The sequence below is a fragment of the Schistocerca nitens genome, chromosome 3 (genome assembly GCF_023898315.1).
Source record: "Schistocerca nitens isolate TAMUIC-IGC-003100 chromosome 3, iqSchNite1.1, whole genome shotgun sequence".
In the NCBI taxonomy this organism is placed as follows: domain Eukaryota; kingdom Metazoa; phylum Arthropoda; class Insecta; order Orthoptera; family Acrididae; genus Schistocerca; species Schistocerca nitens.
The window spans coordinates 928,969,674-928,992,169 of NC_064616.1; the positions used below are offsets into that span (position 1 = coordinate 928,969,674).

The 22,496-nt window shown below is 40.9% G+C and overlaps 1 protein-coding gene across 1 annotated transcript in view; it reads left to right on the forward strand.

The window, feature by feature from the left end:
• Positions 1-22,496, forward strand: part of LOC126249494 (solute carrier family 22 member 7-like) — a 136,323-nt gene that overhangs the window by 74,555 nt on the left and 39,272 nt on the right. The window contains exon 5 of the mRNA XM_049951146.1: positions 13,411-13,632. Within this exon, the coding sequence (XP_049807103.1) occupies positions 13,411-13,632 (222 nt within the window). The remainder of the gene's footprint in view (positions 1-13,410; positions 13,633-22,496) is intronic.

Genomic DNA, 22,496 nt, shown 5'->3' on the forward strand with positions numbered 1-22,496 from the left:
ACCCAGCGAGTTGTTCGGCCGATAGACGAGAGGACATAATGAAAGCCTTTAGAGGTGGGGAGAGGGCCGACAATGTCAATATGAATATCTTAGAAACACCCAGGAGGGATCGAAAAGGCTCCGAGGATGGGTGAAGTGTGCTTGTGTACTTTGCAGCATTGGCATGCAACGCAGGAGCGTGCCCATTGCTGGCAGTCCTTGTTGATATTTCTCCACACAAAGTGCTCCGCAACAAGGTGGGCGGACGCACGAATGCCGGGCGGGTTTGTAATGGCCGCAGCTAGGGGCTTGTGGTCCGTTAAAACATAGAAAGTGTGTCCCTCAACGTCAGTCTTGAAATGCTTGATCACTTCATAGACCGCGAGCAACTCCCTGTCAAAAGCGGAATATTTCCATTGTGCGTTGTGAACTTGCGCGAGAAGAACTGCAGAGACGAAGTCTGGCCATCGATTGTCTGGCTAAGGACAGCGCTGATGGCAGTATTGCTCACATCTGTGGTGATGAAAAGCTGTGCATTGGGATGAGGATGCGTGATGTTGCAGGCCTCGGCAAGAAGACTTTTGAGGGCGGTGAAAGAGTCAGTCATAGCAGGGGTCCATGGAACAGTCCAAGATCCAGAAGAGTGTGTGCCTGCCAAACCTGAATCTCCGCAGCCCTTCATTCATGAAGCATTGCCAGGTCTGGGTTGCGTTTTTCAGACCAAAGGGCATGAATCGAAACTGAAATAACCAGATTGGGGTGGTGATTTCTGTCTTATCGATGTCTTCAGGTCCCATGGGGATCTGGTGCTAGGCCCGTTTACAGTCAATGACAGAGAACGTGGTCACACCTGTGAGGGAACTGGTAAAGTCGGCAATGTTGGGTATGGGGTAAGTGTCCATAATTGTTTGTGTGTTTAGTCGATGGTAGTCTCCGCACATGCGCCATGACCCGTCTTTCTTGGGTGTCATATGAATGGGCATAGACCAGCTACTGGCAGAGGGTACAATGGCACCGGAGTTTAGAAGTTCAGAAATCTGATTTTTAAGGGCAGAGAGGCGCTCGGGACAAAGTCGACGTGGTTTACTGGAGATCGGGAGGCCTGGTGTGAGGCGAAGCTTGTGAACTGTTCCGTTGGTGATGACGGAAATGTTGCCGGCGGCACTGGGGGCTGTTTGTTTACAATGTGTGGCGGGTGGGGCAGGCAAGGCGTGGTCCTGGTGTTCGGAGACACTCGGCGGATCTGACGGGAGCTGAGGTGGCGAAGTGTCCCAGGAGTCAACGTGACAAGATGGCCACCGGCCCGAAGCAATGGCACCGCGGTCGGGTGAGCTCGGTAGAGCTCGTGAGCCATTAGTGAGTGCATTGTCGGCGGGCACGGCCTGTGACAGCACGGTTGCGTGCTAAGCGCTAGGTGCGAGTGCACTGTCTGTGTTGTCAGTGGCGGTCGCACGGCAGTGCGCAGGAGCCGAAGTTGCATAGTTTGAGGTGCTGTCCGCTGTCCGTGAGGGGAGGGGTAGGAGCTGTCAGTTCGGAACACGTGACGGTTGTCACGCAGGTGCACTCGTGTCCAGCCGAGTGTCAAATGCTGTGGTGTTAGGGGGGTGTGGTCCTGTGGAACTGTCAGTATACGTTATGGTAGACTTGATAGCACAGTTGCGAGGGGTAGCGGGATGTAAGCACATGGAGGCTCGATTGCTGGGACTACAAGCAGATTTGGTGCACTTACTGACCTTGCTTTGCCCTTGCTGCATTGTCTGTAATTCCTTTGCTGCGTCGGAGAACTGGAGCTGAGTTTCGTAGAGCCGGAGGGAGAGCTCAAAGTTTTCCTTGAATAGGCGAGCGACATTTTCAAGCTCAACAAGGCACTTGTGCATTGTTTCTTGTAACGTCGTCGACAGAGACGAGTATGTATGGATGAGATGAGCCCCGAACCACATGTCACGGGGGGGTTTTGCTCAATGGAGCACAGGGGAAGTGAGTTTTGGATGGGTGATGAAACACAGTGTTTCGCACTAGGTCTGGTGAAAGTTTGTGGTGTCGCAAGAAGTCAATGCCTAGTATAGGTTCCTCAATATCGCACACTAAAAAAGTCCACTCCAGTTTGCAGTTTGCGCAGAGTGTGACGACATGGGAGATTGAACCCAAGCATTGTAGTTTAGTTGAATTCACGGCTTGCAGTGAAGTATGATGAGGGCGGATGTTCGACGACACTAAGGACGTAGGTAGCAGCGAAACATCAGCGCCTGTGTCCGCTAGGAAAAAGTATCCCGACGAAATGTCTTTAATATAAAGTCGTCAGTAATTTCAGATTGTTCCCGGACAGAATGGAGCACTGGGAGGTGCCTGTCATGTTGTGCGCAGGAGGCAGCACCTGGACCTACCTGCGAGTAGCGTTTGGGAAGCAGCAGGGTGGGTTGCAGTTTCGTGCCCTCTCACCAAACTGTGTGTGGAAGTAACAGTATGGGTAGTGTGGTAGCATTTCCTGTGGAAACTTCGTTGTCAGAGGCAGTGGCCGAGGTTCGGTGGTCGCAGCAGGTTCAGTTGCAGGAGGGGGCGTGTCCATGGGCGGAGCCGGTGACGTCCCAGCTGCTTGTTTACTGCTTCCCTGAGCGAGCGGAACAGTCGGTACAGTACGGCCCCGTCCGCGTGATGCAGGGAGGCTGCGGAGGTGCGGGCTGTGTGAATGTTCACTGTTCATAGTCACTCCACTCAAAACGGTGTGCGGATAAGGTGAATGTCGTGGCACAAAACACTGAGACGTAGCAGTAGGACAGAGATGGAGGTCAGGCACAGATAACAAGTTATTGTTCCTGTTGCAGGCTGAGGTATCGAAGCAGGAAGGCATGTGTTGATGCTGAACCGAGGCAGGCGTGGGTGTGGTCGGATGCTGAGGAGGTTGATCTGTGAACAAAGCGGTTCTGGCCACATGGCAGGAATCTCCGTGGTACTGCACGGATTGCGGCATGGCAAATTGTTGTCCTGGCGGTGGTAGGTTGTCCAACGAAGCATTTGCAGAAATCGGCATTGGTCCTGCACTGCACGGAGATCCATAAGAGGTAACTGCACCGTCGATGAGGGAGGGCACATGTGGTGGGAACAAAGACATTTGATAGCTGGAGTCATGCACACTCCTAAACTCACTTATTGTTGCAGGCTCGAAAACGTCTGTCGATATCGGCGTAATCGTCGAGTGAGAGGCTTCGTGTTGCAGTCCTGGTGGGTGTACATCGCCCGCAACACGATGCATGTCGATTACAAAATCTGGCGTTAGGTATTGGGCCAAAGCCATTGTTCGAATGTTGTGTTGATGTAGTACACGTGAAAATAACCGACGCGTAGGTCACGGACACAGTAAAACAGCAAAAACAGAAGACGTTACAACTCGGGGTCACCAGTGAGATGGATTTTTGGGTCAGTTATACCAAACAACACCTTATTATCAGGAGTTCATTTATTCACCTCTTTACACATGCAAGGCTTACAAAGAACTGGATGGCAGAACTGCACAAAGATAATGTTTAGCTTAGTTCAAAGACAATACTCAGATTGATACTGGTGTCGACCTCATCGGCACCACAATGTAATTCCTACCACAAATGATATTATGTGTCATAAATTGGAAATAAAGCATTTTCAGAAAAATCTGTATGTCACATTTTACTCTTGTTTTGATTCATACAGTACATCCATGAAGTGTGTGCAGTTACTTTTGAATCATCCTATATATGTTAACAGGTAAATTTTTATTGTGGACAGTGTTGAGAATGATGCAATAGGCTACTGAACAAGTGTTGTGTAATTATGTGTTGGTGAAGGTATCTCACATCTGCTCATGTGTGCAAGGTAGGATGAAGTGGCTAAAATGATCCAGAAGTCTGCTGAGCAAACCATAGTGATGACAACTTAGAAAGAAAATCCTTTGTGGATTTATAAGTGTTATGCAGCACTGCAAAATTATGAACAGAGAGAACTTAGGCATTAAGATTTTATCCATTTAAAAAACTTAGAAAGTGTATGGCTAAAATATTCAGAAATGTATCATAAAATTATGAGAAAAAGAAACTGCCTGATAACATTAAGTAATAGACTAAAATATTCATGCAAAGTTTAAAAAAATTGATTGAGGAACTTGTGCAATGATGAGATAATTGCTTATATCTTCAAAGAAAAAGTGAACATGATACAGAATTTTAATATATCTTTAAATGGTGTTCTGGATAGAGAAAAGTGTTATAACCCTCCAAAAGTACTCCAGATATCAGTATGTTGTTAATATAAAGTAAATGAAAGCTAATAAAGAAACAAAAATAAATTATTAGAAGAAAGAATGAGAACAGGAAAGCTTTTGAAGATACAAAACTCAGTGCAAACTTAAAGTATGTTGATGAAACTATGGTGAAACCTTTGAAATACTCTTTGTAGACAATTACATAACATAACATAATAAAATATAACCCCATATGTTTCATGAGAGATGTTAAGACTTACAGAAGAAGGATGTTGAAAAAGATGTTAATAACTAGAAATCATGTCCTTTACTACTCATGAAAGAAACATATCAAAGAAAATGCATACGTCTAAAAAATGAGTCTGATGTAAAATGCAAAATGACTCAACAAGAATAGCTAGATGACAAATGGAGGGCTGTAGAAGCATGCATGACTACTGGAAAGGTAGATGCTACCTATGAAAAGATTAGAGAGACTTCTGGGGAATAGAGAAGAAGCTATATGATTATCAAGACCTCAGATGGCAAGCTGGTACTTGTAAAGATAGGAAAGCTAAAAGGAGGAAGAATTATATGGAGGACCTGTTCAAAGGAAGCAAACCTGAGGACAATATTATGGAAAGGGAAGACGAAGTAGGCTGAAGATGAGATGAGAGATATGATACTGTAAGAACAAAGCTGGCAGTGCACTGAAAGACCTAAGTTGAAACAAGGATCCCTGGAGTATATGGGATTTCTTCAAAATTTTTGAGAGGCTTGGAAGAACCAAGCTTGACAAAATTATTCCAAGGTGTGCAAGATATGCAAGGCAGAGGAAATATCTTCAGGCTTCAAGAAGAATGTATTAATTCCAGTTTCAAAGAAGGCTCATGCTGACAGGTGTGGATACTGCTGATACATCAGTATCCCAAGTCATGACTGTATTGATATAAATTACTTGCACAATAATGGAGAAACTGGTAGAAGCTGAGGTCAGGAAAGGTAAGTTTGTGGTGCAGAGAAATGCAAGAACACATGATGCAGTACTGACCCTTCATCAATAGACTAAACTCTTTGAAATTTTGAAGGCAGCAGGTATAAAATGAAAGGAGCAAATAGTTACTTACAACTTGTTCAGAAATCAGAGTGAAGCTATAAGGGTAGAATGATGTGAAAGGGAAGAAATGGTTGCGAAGGGAGTGAGACAGAATTGTAGCATGTCCTCAATGATATTCAATCTGCACACTGAGCAAGCTATAAATCAAAACTGGGAGAAATTTGGAAAGCAATTAAAGTTCAGAGAGAAGAAACAGCAAAGTTTGCTAATGACACTGTAATTCTGTGAGACATGGCAAAGAACTTGGAAGAGTTGCTGAACAGCTTGGATTATGTCTTGCAAAGAGATTATAAGATGAACATGAACAAAAATAACACAAGGATAATACAATGCTATAGAATTCAATCAGATGATTCTAAGGTAGTTAGAATAGCAAATGAGACACTAAAAGTACTCGATGAATTTAGTTATTTGGGCAGCAAAATAACTGATGTGGCCAGAGCAGAGAGAATATAAAATGCACACTGTCAGTGGCAAGAAAAGTATTTTTGAAAAAGAGAAATTTATTAATGTCGTATATAAATTTATATGCTAGGATGCTTTTTCTGGAGATATTTCTCTTGACTGTAGCCTTATGCTGCTCAGACAAAAAAAGGAAAATGGATATGTTAGTAAGGAGATTGATCAAGCACTCCATCAAAAAGGAGAAGAGGTCAGATGAGCTGAGCGTTAATGGCTGCCATCTAGAAAACCTTTTCTTGCATTCATTAATAAAATTATGGATTGTGCTGGGAAAATCTTGGCCAAGTATAAGGTTGAACTGATCTTTATGCCCACCAAGAAGAGTAATGAATACTTAAGAATGGTAAAAGATCCACAACACTGCTTAGGAACAGCTGGGGTGTAAGAAATTCCATGCAGTTGAGGACAAGTGTATATTGAAACCACAAAAAGAAGTGACAGAATCTGCATAGCTGAGCACAAAAGGAACTCTCACCTGGCACATACCAAAAAATTGGCTTTAGCAGAACGTGTTCTTCAAGATGGGAACCATGAAATGTAATTTAGTGAAATGAGCACTTTAGCAGCAACACCACAGTGTCATGATGCATATATAGAGAAGCAATAGAGATTCATAACAAGCATAATAATTTTAACAGAAAAGAACAAGGTTGGTGTGCGTGTGAGTTACATTTGCATGTGTGTATGTTGTCTAACTCAAATGAAGGTCTTTTTGGCTGAAAGCTTACTAGTTTAACAGTCTTTTGGTTGTGCCTATCTGTGACACAACATCTCAGCTATATGGTGAGCAGCATTCTATCCTATTTATAATATGGTCAAGAAGGTTTGAAGTTAGATAAAATATGGATGTTGACTTGATGTCAACAGAAGGGCAATCAATTACTTTTAATCGAGAATGATGATACCATCCAGACATAGTCACATAGTTGGCATCACGTGATGGATTATGGTGTCCCCTCTGCACTCTATAAATGTGAGAACCCCTCAAGCCTTAGTGGCAGTAGCCATTGTATATCAGAAAAAGTCCCCGACAGCTGGAGATGAAATGTCAGGAAGCAGTTTTATACCATCAACCATGCCCTCTCAGCCCAGAAGTTTTAACTGACAAAGACACCAGCTGTAAAAGCCTACATTGTAGGATTAAATGTCTCTACAGGAAAGATAAGTCAGTTTAGGTTCAGAAACTGGTGAGACTGTGCAATAACAAAGCTCAACAACTGTGTATGCTCATTATCCTGGTATTACACTGCTGGGATATTGCAACAGTTCCAAAATTTCTGAAGGTGATGAGAATGTTGCACTTGGCAAAAGCTAACTATGTTTACAACCACATGGAACCAGCAATGCTATGGGAATGGATCCACCAAACATGGTGAGAACTGGTGCCAACTAGCAGTAAGTTGTTATACCTCAATTTATACATCAGTAATGTGACTGGAATAAGGTGGATAGGACTATTGAACTCGGTGCAGAAGTTTTAAATTTCAGATTCAAGAAATCATTCACACACAAGAATCATACAAACATACTGTCATTTGACCATTGGACAGACTTCTGTATGGATGACATAATAATAAGCATCCCTGGCATAGAGAAACAGCTGAAAGATTTGACAGAAAATAAATCACCATATCTGGATGGAATCCCAGTTTGATTTTACAAAGAGTACTCTATAGCATTGGTCCCTTACCTAGCTTGCATTTACCATGAATCTCTCACCCAGCACAAAGTCCCAAGCAACTGGAAAGAGGTGCAGGTTACTCCAGTCTATCGAAATGAAAAAGAATGTTCCCGCAAAATTACAGCCCATTATCCCTAACTTCTGTTTGCTGCAGAATCCTTGAACATATTCTCAGTTTGAATATAATAAACTTTCTTGAGACTGAGAAACTTATGTCCACAAATCAGCAAGGTTTTAGAAGGCATCACTCATGCAAAGCCCAGCTTGCCCTTTTTTCACATGATATACTGCAAACTATGGATGAAGGGCAACAGGCAGATTCCATATTACTAGATTTCTGGAAAGCATTTGTCACAATGCCCCATTGGAGGCTTGTAATGAAGGTACAAGCATATGGAACAAGTTCACAGATATGTGAGTGGCTCAAAGACATCTCAAGTAGCAGAACCCATTATGTTGTCCTTGATGGTGAGTGTTCATCGGAGGCAAGGGTATCATCAGCAGTGTCCCAGGGAAGTGTGATAAGACTGTTATTTTTCTCCATATACATAAATGATTTGCTGGACAGGGTGGGAAGCACTCTATGGTTGTTTTCTGATGATCTGCTGTGTACAGTAAGGTGTCAAAGTTGAGTGACTGCAGAAAGATACAAGGCGACTTAGACAAAATTACAGTTTGTGTGATGAATGGCAGCTAGTGCTAAATGTGGAAAAATGTAAGTTAATGCAGGTGAGTAGGAAGAACAAACCTGTGTTGCTTAGAGGCAATGTGAGGACTGTGGTGGGGAAGGTGAATAGTAAATTTTGGTTTTTTGAGAGAATTTTAGGAAAGAGTGGTACACCTGTGAAGGAGACCATATATAGGATGCTGGTGCATCCTATTCTTGAGTACTGCTCAAGTGTTTAGCATCTGTACCAGGTGAGATTGAAGGAAAACATTGAAGCAATTCAGAGGTGGGCTGCTAGATTTATCAGTAGGTTTAAACAATGCATAAGTGTTATTGAGATGTTTTGGGAACTCAAATGGGGAATCCTTGGAGGGCAGGTGACATTCTTTTCGAGAAACACTGTTGAGAAAATTTAGAGAACTGGCATCTGAAGCTGACTGCCAAGCTATTCTACTGCCACCGACATACATTGCGCTTAATGACCATAAAGATAAGATATGAGAAATTAGGGCTCATATGGAGGCATATAGATAGTCATTTTTCCCTCACTCTACTTGTGAGTGGAACAGGAAAGGAAATGACTGGTAGTGCTAAAGTGTACCCTCCACCATGCACCATACAGTGGCTTGCAGAGTATCTATGTATGTGTAATAGGCAGAAGGGGAAGTTTGATGGCTTACAGAAAGGCAGATGTGAAACATCAGTCACTGAAAATTCTCAAACAGTTTTTAACTTGTCTGAGAGAGAATGAACCAAAGAATAAAATTCCATTCTATTGAAAGGAGGTAATTTTGCCACTAAAGTTTCCCACGGAGGACATTATAGCCAATGTGGAAACAGGAATCCATCTGTTATCATCACAATCTGTTGATGAATTAGGACAGAAAAGGCCAGAATATTATGCAAACTGAAGCCACCTATCAGTAATTTGTCTCAATCACAAAAAAGGCAGAGATCAATGCAGGTAAGTGCATTGTTGTACGTACAGCTGACAAAAGTAATGGCACACTTTTGATGAAGAGCATATGACTCACCAAAGTTTTCTTTGAGACAAATTGTCAGTGCCATAGGATCTCCAACCCATGAGATCGTCCAATATCTTCCCTCTGTGCAGGTAGAGCAGACAGTTAAAATAAAAACTCTGTACGTTTTCTTGAAACACTGAGGAAAATTATGTAAGCCAATGTGATATGCTTGTCAGCTTTTATATAGTGTCCCTCTTCACTATCATTCCTGTAAACAAAGCTATTTCATTCAGATATTTTTCCAACTGACGTAGTTGCTTTATTTAGACACAGCCATACCACAACTTATTTCCAGTACCACAATTAATTTTATGAACAAATTGATAGGGTGGCTATGGGCAGCTCTCTTAGTCCAGCTGTTGCTGATTTACACACATCAAAAAAAAGTTTTCCATTACCCAGTTCCCAGAACTCCTGAAGATAGACGTTGACTGTCGATATTGTATCACAGAGACAGTCCTTTTGGCTTGTCAAAGATGTCACTAAACCCACCCAAAGATGTAAACAACCATGCATGAGCAGCTCTTATTAGACTGAGGGAGTCCGACAGCTGATCAGTTCCAGTCGTTCCACCAGGAACACGGCTTGTGTTGTCTGTAGTTCAACCATGCCTAGACCGTCAATACCATGGTTTGATTGCATCCAAATTGTTACTTTGTACCAGGAATGGCTCTCAACAAGGGAAGAATCAGAGTGAACCAAAGCAGTGTTGTTTGGACATGAAGGAGATAGAGAGAGACAGGAACTGTCAATGACATGCCTTTCTCAGGCCATCCAAAGGCTACTACTGCAATGGATGACTGCTACCTATGGATTATGGCTCGGAGGAACCCTGACAGCAATGCCACCATGTTGAATAATGCTTTTTGTGCAGCCACAGGATGTTGTGTAATGACTCAAATGGTGCGCAATAGGCTTCATGATGTGCAACTTCACTCCCGATGTCCATGGCAAGGTCCAACTTTGCAACCATGACACCGTGCAACACAGTACAGATGGGCCCAACAACATGCCAAATGGACCGCTCAGGATTGGCATCACATTCTCTTCACCGATGAGTGTCACATATGCCTTCAACCAGACAATCGTTGGAGATGTGTTTGGAGGCAACCTCGTCAGACTGGAAGCCTTAGACACACTGTCCAGCGAGTGCAGCAAGATGGAAGTTCCCTCCTGTGTTGGGTTGGCATTATGTGGGGCCCACATACACTTCTGGTGGTCATAGAAGACACCGTAATGTCTGTACGATATGTGAATTCCATCCTCCAACCAATAGTGCAACCATATCAGCAGCATATTGGTGAGGGATTCACCTTCATGGAAGACAGTTCGCACCCCCATCATGCATCATCTTGTGAATGACTTCCCTTAGGATAATGACATCACTCGACTAGAGTGGCAGGCATATACTCCAGACATGAACCCTATTGAGCATGCATTGGATAGATTGAAAAGAGCTGTTTATGGATGACATGAACCACCAACCACTCTGAGGGATCTACGCCTAATCACTGTTGAGGAGTGGGACAATCTGGACCAACAGTGCCTTGATGAACTTGTGGATAGTATGCTATGGTGAATACAGGCATGAATCAATGCAAGAGGATATGCTACTGGGTATCAGAGGTACCGGTGTTTACAGCAATCTGGACCACCACCTCTGAAGGTCTCACTGCATGGTGGTACAACATGCAATGTGTGGTTTTCATGACCAATACAAAGGGTGGAAATGATGTTTGTGTTGATCTTTATTCCAATTTTATGTACAGGTTCCAGGATTCTCAGAACCAAGGTGATGCAAAACTTTTCTTTGATGTGTGTATTTATGGAGTCCTTCAAACAGCAGGCACTGCAAACAGCCAGTAAAAGACAAGCTAAGTGGTACTGCTAGGTGAATGACACCTTTGTAGTATGGACTCATGGTGCAGAGGTGCTGGTTGTCTTGGTGTATCTCAATAGTATTAACCCAAAGGTACAGTTTATGATGGAGAAAGAGAGCAAAGATCAAGTTAATTTTCTAGACATTTCCATAATCAAATGGGTGGATGGAGCTCTGGGCTATAATGTAAACAGAAAGGATACACACACTGATTGATACCTCCATAAGGAATCACACCATCACCCTTTTTTTTAAAAAAAAAAGGTGTCATTTAAACTTTGGTGAACAGAGTCAACAAAATGTGGTAGCCAGTTTATTTGCAGGGTGAATTAAAATCACTTACAGTTGGCCTTCAGAAAAAATGGATATGCTGGTAAGGAGACTGATCAGGCACTACATCAAGCAAGAGAAGAAGTTGGAAGTACTGAGCAACAATGGGTGCCATCTGGAAGAGTTTTTCTCCTGTTCATTAATAAAATTATGGAATGCATCATGAAAATTTTTGGCCAAGTATAGGATCGAAATAATTTTTAGACCCCCAAGAAAATCAATGAATATTTAAGAATAGCAAGAGATTTACAGTTCCCTGTAGCAACACCTGGGGTATATGAAATTCTGTGCAGTTGAGGACAATTGTATACTGGAACCACAAAAAAGAAGTGTCAACACCCGCATAGCTGAACACAAAAGAAAGTGTTGTCTGGGACATGCTGAAAAACTGATTGTAGCAGAACATGTTTTTCAAGATGAAATCAAATTAACTGAGATGAGTATTTTAGCAAGAACATTTTATTACAATACATGCATGTATAGAGAAGCAATAGAGATCCATAAACACCATAATAATTTTAACAGAGAAGAAGAAGAAGAAGAAGAAGAAGAAGGTTTGAAGTTAGATAAAATATGGGTGTTGACTTTGTGCCAACAGAAGGACACTGGATTATTTTTCATCAAGAATGATGATGCACTCCAGAGATAGTCACAAAGTCGGCGTCATATGATGTATTGATGTATGGTGGTGTCCTGTATGTGCTCTATAAATGAGAGAGCCCCTCAATCCATAGTGGTAGTAGCTGTTTTAGCATGGAAGATGTCTCCTGCAGTTACAGATGAACCATCAGGAAGCAGTTTTATACAATGACCGTGGCCTTTCAACTCAGAAGTTTTAAATGAAGAGATACTGAACAGTTGGCTTTCTTTACACAGTCACTGAACACTATAAATTTCTGATAACTGATATCAGTATGTAGATGTTCGTGTTACTGACACATGTTGTTATCACAGTGAATGCTGCCCTCCAACTGACTGCTCAATGTCAAGAGGGGGTATATAAAGACAGACATGTGGATAATTTATGAATTCAGTAATTACGATTTTCTTGTTATAGTATAAGGATCACATTTAATAGTGGTGTCCCTCTTTTAATTCAAGAAATAACTTTATTTAATTGTGTGACAGTTATTTATAAAAATATTAAAATTCAATCTACTATATGACTGATGCACTATATACCTACGTGATGGATCACCAGTGTTCATGTAAAGTTATCAGCTTCATTATCTAAGGAAGTAGAATGGTATAATATGTGGTAAATCCATCTCACTATGTTTCAGGCTCCATTCTCAATATTTCTTCTTGTTGAGGTCCTCAGTCTAAAGCCTGGTTTATTACAGCTCTCCACACTCGTCTATCCTGTGCAAACCTATTCATCATTGCATAACTACTGCAATTTTTAACTTGCTCATGGTAGTGGAACTTGTCTCCCTCTGCAATTTTACTATCTACAGTTTCTCCTTCACCAAATTCACAATTCCCAGATGCGTCCAGATGTTTCCTAGCAACTGATTGCTTCTTTTAGTTAAGTTGTACCATTTTTTTTTAGATAAATGGCAAATATCTCAAGAAAACACTACATAACACTTAAATTTATATTAAATGTTCTTTTCAGAAATGATTGTTGTGGTAAAGCCAATGTGCATTTCACATCATCTTTACTTTGGCCATGATCAGTTATTTAACTGCTCAAATAGCTAAACTCATCTGCCACTTTTAGCATCATTTTTTGTAATGTAAATCCTTCAGTACAACATGATTTCATTTAACTACATTGCATTCTCCTTGTTTTGCTTTTGTTGATATTAATCTTATAGCTTCTATTTAAGAACATTACCCATTTTGTTAAAGTGACCTTCCAAGCCCTTTTCCATATCTGACAGAATTACAATATCGTCAGAAAACTGCAAAGTTTTATTTGTCCCTAAAAATGCTTTGTTCATTTTATTAATTGACCCAGTGACCCTTATGGAGTTCTAGGCTTGTCTTAGGATACATACATTACTATACACTAAAACCTCCAAAATGTATTAAAAACAGATATATTCATTGTACAGGTACCTACCAGAGTCTCCACGTTGGCTTGTTGCCAAAGGATATCCAGAGGATGCTCTTAAAGTGCTTCAGAAAGTGGCTTCAGCCAATGGCACAGAATTGCCAAATGATACCCACACCAAGCTAAAATGCTTGTCTGACCAAAGAACAGAAAAAATGGGTTTGAAGACCTTATTTGTGAACAGAGTGTTGTTTAGAAATACACTTCTTCTCATTTGGGACAGGTATGTGAAGTACTCTCGTTTATAATATTCTCCCTTTTAAATATACAATCTCTCTCTCTGTCTCTCTCTCTCTCCCTCTCTCTCTCCTTCCCTACCTCCCTCTCCCTCTCCTCCCAGCATGAAAAAAACTGAAACACCCAGACAGTTTTGTCAGATGTCAGCGTAACTTTATACACATATATACCATTGATGGGTATGTAAAAGATTAGAGCTGCAGTTCTCTGTGATGGCAATTATGGCCACTAGAGTTCATTAGTGTTGGCCATGTTTAGTGTTATCACCAGGCCTGTTATGGAATATAAGAGGCATGGGCAGTGTCAGAAATTGAAAGGGGATCGTGAAGGACACAGCGATGCCACATACACATGTGAGAAAGAATTATAAGCACCTGACAGGGTTTAAAGCTGTATCATTCTGTGGCTCCACTTGGCCATCTGGTTGAATAATTCAACATCCAGATTTTTGGGGCATTTGTATATGACAGTGGCTTGATGTTAGACTGCATGGGAAGCAGAGGGCAGACATACTCATTGTTAAGTTTCTTGTCAACCATGTTTGACCACTATAAAGGAGGGTAACTGTAAATTGCACCAAGCATACGGTAATCCCTTCATATCTACACCTTCCATCTGAGAACAAGTAGTGGACTCTCTGCAATATTGTGTGTAATCACACACCATTGACCAGAGACTATCAGCATCCAGAGTTGGAAATTAGGTGCAGGCTACCATTACCACCACTATACAGTTGGATGTGTTAGAAGTGGTGCCATGATTAGGGAACATGGACTGTTGATGAATGGCATTGCGTTCTGTTCGATGATGAATCACAGTTCTGCACTACCCTGGCCATCATCGACAAGCACTGTGGCAACTTGGGGATGATTCCCATTCTTGTAGTGTTTTGGGGTGGTAGAGTGGTGTTACTCCTGTCATTGTGGCTTGGAGAGCCATCAGGTATGACTTCATATCAATTCTGGTAGTGACTAAGGGATCTCTGATGGTACAACAGTATGTTTCAGACATCCTGCAACCTCGTGTGTTACCTCTACTGTGACAGTATTGTGGAGCTATTTTTCAGCAGAAAATGTTTGCCCACAAATGGGATGAACCAGATTATTGTTGAGATACACCTACAGCCAATGAGTTCCCCAGATGTGACCCCAACAAAACGTGGTTGGGACAAGGGTGGACATCAACTCCGCCCCAGCGCCAGTACCCAGGTTATCTTGGCAACAACAGTTGTGGACCAGTTTACTTCAGGAGAGGGTAAAATGGCCTTATGATACCATTCTAAACTGAATAAATGGATGCATTTGGGCCAGAGGCAGTGCAATGTCACACTGATGTGGGCTCATTCTGCCAATCTGACTCAAATTTGTAATTTCTGGAGTAACATCACATACCCTCTCAACCCATGTACTTCTGGGTGCTCTGGGCTTGGAGATCATCTTTGTGAATAAAGTGTTGTTTAAAAATACACAACTTCTTATTTGGAACAGGTATGTTAAATATATTTATTTATAAGACTTCTATAAACACTTGTTATGATATCTGTTGAGCTTGGAGCTAAGCACAGTCAAATGCATGTGTAATATTGAATTAAAAGTGAGAATATACCAAGAAAAGAATTCCTGAGCAGTATTTGCAGTTGATGATGGGGCATTTCTTTTCTTTATTTACATTAATAACCAAGGTAGCAATGTTTGCTAATACGCAAGACTCTACATTAAGGCTAGCAGCTGCACTATGTAGTAATCAAGAAAAACAACAATGAATAAGTAATGTGAAAACTTGGTAAGCAATAGTTTGACTGTGTATCTTTGAAAAATTTATTTTATACAGTTGTCAGGAAATATTTTAACCCCAAATCTTTCAAAAAATAATCTTACTCAGCTTAACTAGTTCTTGGTCAAAGCATTAGCTGCTGTCACAGTAATCACAAAATATTTCTGCAAGGCATTTGCTTATCATCTTCTGGACCTGCTATATCTGCAATATAGTGGCAAGCTAATATATATGATGGTTCAAAAGAGAAGTAGAGGCACCTGGAGGAGGGGATGGACTATAATGTCCTTTAATGGAAAGTTGACATACAGAGCGACCTCTGCTCCAGTAATGAATCGTAGACAGTGTACTGAATAGTATATGTAACTTGACCACAAGCTACAGACTCTTGCTTATGGACCTGAACAAGTTATTAGTGGTCAGCCTGGGTGTGCTGTCTTAGAGATCCTATCAGTATGTTTTTACTGAATTTATTGTTCTGTAAATAATGGTGTCTTAGTTCCAACTGTGATGGTCCACACACTTTGGTCAGCTGTTAGCTCTTTCTGATACTGAACCAACACAATGACATCAATAACTTTTTTCTGTCTACTAGCATGTAAACTCATTCATCTTGTTGTACTATCTTTGTTTATGAAGTCTGCACCAACATTTTTAAGGTCTATAAAGTAAGGACTGCATAAAATTTTGCTGGGAGGGACAGACTGTTAGCATATAAAGCTACTCAAATTGTTGAATGTTTGTGTAGAATGAGGATTGCATGCAGCTGAGTTGAAAGGGTCAGATAGGTTGCAGTAATACTGTTTTCCTAATAAATAATTAATACCTTCATTACAGCACAGGACCAGAGACAAACAGTAACATTGGTTTAATATTAGTAAGGAAGTAGCTATACGAGGTGCGACAATAAAGTAATGAGACTGATGTGAAAAAAAAAATTGTTTAGTGTTTTAGTCAAGTTTAGTGTTGTCTCCTTCAAAGTAGTTCCCTTCTGCCATTGATGGTAACATTTCTGGAACTCATCTTCTGTAATATCCTCCAAGACATTCATCACAGCTTTTTGGACATCTTGTGTTGTTTGAAAATGGTATCCCTTGACACCCATTTTGACTCTTGGAAATAGAAAAAAGTCGCACAGAGTGATATCTAGTGAAGAAAGTGGCTGTGGTAGTACTGACATTTGTTTTGAGGTTAAAAATTGCTGTACTGACAGAGCAGTATGGGATGGTGCATTATCGTGATGCAGAATCCAATTATCAGCAATATTTGCACGGACACGCAGAACTCTTTTACGAAGTTCAGTTCTTCTTCAATCATTTTCACAGATAATCTTTGATCAGATTGTACGAGTTCACACACCCTGACCAAGTCGACACCCGTTCGTGAGGTTGATTGTCGTCCACTGCCGTCTTCATCTTCAACATTCGTTCTGCCTTCACTAAACATTTTATGCCAAAAAAAAACTTCAGCTATTGACATAAACTCCTCTCCAAAAGCCTTCTGAAGCTTACTGTAAGTTGTCGAGGCGCTTTCACCCAATTTAACGCAAAAAGAAATGGCATACCATTGCCCAATATTATGCGGTTCCATTTCCATGACGAGAGAGACAAACACATATTAACTTATTAAAGCACAACTCACGACTGAGCTGTTGCATTGATGTGCCACTTGGACTAGAAGCAGCTTGTAGATGAAGGTCAAAGATATTGTGCCTACACAAGCCTACAGAGTTGCCACATCTTGCAAAGAAAATCAGTCTCATTACTTTATTGTCGCACCTCATACACATAGCTACTTATGTATTCTGTCCCTTGCTGGGAAAAATTAAATGTACTATTGGTCACAGAATGTAGTTAAGAAACTAGTTGAAGACCTGCTCATCTGATCATTTTACTATATTGCAGGGTAATTTCCTAGGGACTATTAAAAATAATGTTTCATTTTATAAATATAATTCATATTTGTGCAATTATCTTCCTACATTTAATGATTTTATAATATTATATTGTACTGCACCTAAACAGAGTGAAGATCAATGACTTGTTTACAAATATCTAATATTCCCCTCACTACAATCTATGGAATATTAATGTACAGAAAGTTCTGGTTGAAAATTATTAATTATTTAGGAATAAAGGAGATGACTCACCGAAAGGCAGAAATGCTGCATTATTAACAGGCACACAAACAAAAGGTAAGGGCTTGGCTAGCTTTCAGAGTACACTTCCTTTTTGTAGCTATAGCAAAAACATGCACACAAAAAACACACACACACACACACACACACACACACACACACACACACACACACACACACACACTTACTCACATGCACACTCCTGTTCCTGTGCTCAGCTGACTGCCAGCTCTTTACTGGTAAAGAGCTGGCAGTCAACTGAGCACAATGGAAGGAGACAGTTGTATGCATGTGAGTGAATGTATGTGTGTTTGTGTGCATGTTTTTGCTACAGCTAGAAAAAGGAAGTGTATTCTGAAAGCTGGCCAAGCTCCTTACCTTTTGTTTGTATACCTATCAATGACACAGAGCTTCTGCCTTTTCTGAGTCATTTCCTTTATTCCTAAATAATTCATAAGCAACAGAATATGATTTGTAAATAATTCATAAGCAACAGAATATGATTTGTATCCTGCAGTGTAGAAGCTGAGACATCTGAGCATGCCTCACATGCCACATCAATGCTTCAGTGTACTAGGTGCAAACCCCTAATTTTGCATCAAGTGACCCATAAGCACTAAGCAGAGCATAAAGCCACAAATATGCAGATATTAATTTTTAAAAAGTGGCTACAAGAATGGAAATGTGCAAATCTGTCAATAACTTCAGTAGCAAAGTCTGTTTTCCTGATATTTTGATATTGTTGGTGGCACAAAAATTAGTGTCTTGATGACACAGGGACTGAAATGAGCAATATAAAAAGGTAATATGAAATTATGTCTTGTGCGTTCCAATGCAGTTCCACAAAGGCAGAACAAATAAATCCCCTCTGTTCAATACCACTGGAAATGGAAATTCCATTTACAGGCACTGGCAGACCCAGCAGTACCTACCAGCTGCCATGTCATCCTCAGCCCACAGGCATCACCAGATGTGGATACGGAGGGGCATGTGGTCAGCACACTGCTCTCCTGCCAGTATGTCAGTTTCTGAGACTAGAACCACTACTTCTCAATCAAGTAGCTCCTCAGTTTCCCTCACAAGAGCTGAGTGCACTCCGCTCGCCAACAGCGTTCAGCAGACCAGATGGTCAACCATCCAAGTGCTATCCCACCCCGACAGCGCTTAACTTTGGTGATCTGACGGGAACCAGTGTTACCACTGTGGCAAGGCCATTGGCACATTCAATACCACTGCTGCTGCTAAAATAACAGCAATGTTAATCAGTACAATATTTTTACACCTCATGAATAGAGAGAGAGTGGTAGGGAAGCGTGGAGGGGATGAGGTCTGCTTATGACATAGTGGCACAGGAGGGGAGATACTGTCTTTACTGTGAGATCTTATGAAGTGTTACTGTGGATAAATTGTATCAGCAGCATATTATGGACATATCACATGCTAGAGGAGGGCAGTTATTCTGCATTACTTGAGGCAAGGCATCCAGGATAAGACTAATAATTCTTGTTGACTGCTTGCAATGTGGGGGTTGGAGGGTGGGTGGTGGGGGCAGCGAGGGTGGCGAGAGGCTGGGATGAAGCAAAGAATGGTATTAAACAGGGCAACTTGCAGACGTGACTTGCACTAAAACAGTGTTGAAAAGTGACTAAAGTCACTAGTTATTCTGTTATCATGTGTGATAATCTTTAAAATCATTTTTTCATTAGAGTGACTGACAAAAGTGACTATTTTTGTTATCTTCTTTGCCTGTTGCTTATGATGTACATTAAGATAACAGAAGTCATAGGATAGTGATATGCACGTATACGGATGGTGATAGTATCACATACACAAGATATAAAACAATGGGGCATTGGCAGACCTGTCATTTGTACTTGGGTGATTCATGTGAAAAGGCATCCAACTTGATTACGGTTTCATAATGGGAATTAACAGACTTCAGACACAGAATGGTAATTGGAGCTAGACAAATGGGACATTCCATTTTGTAAATCATCAGAGAATTCAATATTGTAAGATCCACAGTGTCAAGAATGTGCCAAGAACACAAAATTTCAGTGATTACCTCTCACCACTGACAACACAGTGGCTCATGTGTTTCACTTACCTAGAGCAGTGGCGTTTGTGCAGGGTTGTCAGTGCCAATAGACAAGCAGTACTGCATGCAATAAATGTATAAACCAATGTAGGATGTACAATGAACATATCCATTAGCACAATGTGGTGAAATTTGGTGTTACTGGGCTATGGCAGCAAATGATCAACACGAGTGCCTTTGCTAACAGCACAACATTGCCTACAGTGCCTCTTCTGGGCTTGTGACATTATTGGTTGGACTCTAGAATGGAAAACTGTGGCCTGGTCAGATGAGTTCCAATTTCATTTGGTAAGAACTGATGGTGTGGTTCAAGTGTGGTGCATGAAGACATGAACCCAAGTTGTTAACAAGGCACTGTGCAAGCTGGTGTACACTTCATAATGGTGTGGGCTGTGTTTACATGGAATGGACTGGGTCCTCTGGTCCATCTGAACCAATCATTGATTGGAAATGGTTATGTTTGACTACTTGGAGATCATTTTCAGTCATTCATGGACTTCATGTTCCCAAAAAATAATGGAATTTTTGTTTGAAGAACATTCTGGACAATTTGAGTGAATGATCTGGCCACCCTCACCACCCGACATGAATTTCATCAAATATTTATGGCACAGACTTGATCAGTGACTTCATGCACAAAATCCTACACCAGCAACACTTTCACAATTATGGATGGCTATTGTGGCAGCATGGGTCAGTATTTCTGCAGGGGACTTCCAATGACTTGTTGAGTCCATGCCACATCAAGTTGCTGCACAATGCCAAGCAAAAGGAGGTCCAACATGATATTAGGATGTATTCCATGACTTTCATCATCTCACTCTATATATTTAGTCCACATTCCATTACATACTGAATATCATCCTCTGTGGCTACAGTGTTAGTCATTGATACTCAGTGCAGCATTATTTAAAATGACACACCACATGAACCAAATTCTCCTGTAAATAGTTCTTCTTGAGTTGTCTGCTCCAGTTTAAAGAAAGTACACATTTAAAGAGCTCAATCCTTCGTTTTAGCCAATTAAAACACTCCATTTGAAACTGAAGTAAAATATTTAACAAAAAGATCTCTATAAATTGTAATTCCAGGACTTGCCTCTTTATGAGAAATGAATTGGTTCAGAAATGGCTTATACCATGTCAAACTCAAACTTTACTACACAACTATGAGGGTATGATTATAGACGAGCTTTCTATCCCTATGAACAGATTGCCAAATTCATGTTCAGTGGCAAATTTGACTTACCAGTTGCAAAGAATGCTGCTCAGATTGACTTTGTCAACTTTTACATCTTCTTTACAACACATGCCGTTTGGATATTCCTGACACAGTGTAACACTACTGTCTCTCAACTCCAGTGGAAAATATACTTTCTACATCCCAGAACCCTCTTAGTCCAACCTCTATTTAACCCCGCCATCAATTAGTTTCTGCTGCCTTTCTAATATCTTGGGTCTGACTTACCCTATCCACAATTTTTTCTTTGTGATCCCCATTTACCTTTTACTATTCTCTTCCATTTTCTTGTTTCCAAGCTACTGATCCCACATTATTTTCTGTGAAAGGTGTCTATGGCAATGCATTTCTATGCCCCTCTACACCAGACACTATCACTGCCTATTATGTATGCATATATTTTTTCATTTTCATGGTAACAGTTCACGCCAATACATATGTATGTACATATGTTCATACATACCATAATGTGATCATGACACAAACTCTGGTAAGGAGAACATAGAAATAGGTATACAAAGTGGTGAAAAGTAACTAAAAAAGTTGAAAAGAAATAAGTGTACAGGTCCTGATGGAATCCCCCACATACTTAGCTTGCTTCTATTGTGAATGTCTCATCTGGCAGAAACTCCTAAGTAATGGGGGAAAAGTGCTGGTGTCTCCTGTATATAAGAAGGGTAAGAGAGCAGATATGTAAAATTACACACCAATATCCTTAAAGTTGGTTTGCAGAGGAATTCATGAGCATATTCTGAGTTCAAATATAATTAACTTCCTTGAGAGAGAAAAGCTTATACCTACAAATCACATGGATTTAGCAAGCACTGTTCATGTGAAAACCAACTTTCCCTTTTCTCACACAATATCCTGTGAGCTGCAGCTGATAGGCAGTAGGCAGAGTCCACATTCCTAGCTTTCTGAAAAGTATTTGACACAATGCCACACTGCAAACGTGTTACTGAAGGTCCTACCATACGAAATGGTTTCTCAAGTATGTTAGTGGCTTGAAAACTTTTCAAGTAATGGAACATAGTACATTGTCCCAGAGGTGAGTGTTCATCAGAGACAAAAATATCTGCTTCATTGACCAAATATTATTGACATAAAACATAAATGTGACAGGGAGAGAACCACTGAAATAGTTGCAGTTATTGAGGTGACTTGCTTGCACTATACATTTAGTATCTTGAGTATGAAGATGATGGTTGGCAATACTGTTAAAAATTCACATCTTGTGCCCTAACTTTGAACACGAGTCTAGTTCTTAATCCAGTGAATGATAATTAATATAACTAGCAGAATGTCCAGTTGGGCTCTTCTGGGCAGTGACTGTGGAAGTCGTGGTGCTATCTTGATGCACAGTATTGATACTGTTGAACTAACTGTTCACACGCTTTTCCATGTTCACACACTCTTCCTGAGTGGAGCCATGTGTCCGCTTACATTTGCATTTTCAGATGGTTGTCCGCATGGGAACTATTTGTGTGACATAACAGGAATTACAATGCAGTCCATGTTATGTGCGACTTCTATGGTTTCCGACCATACTATGTTGTGCCTCTCTAGAAGCTGGTCTTGTCATGTCTCGCCCTCTCTATGTGTG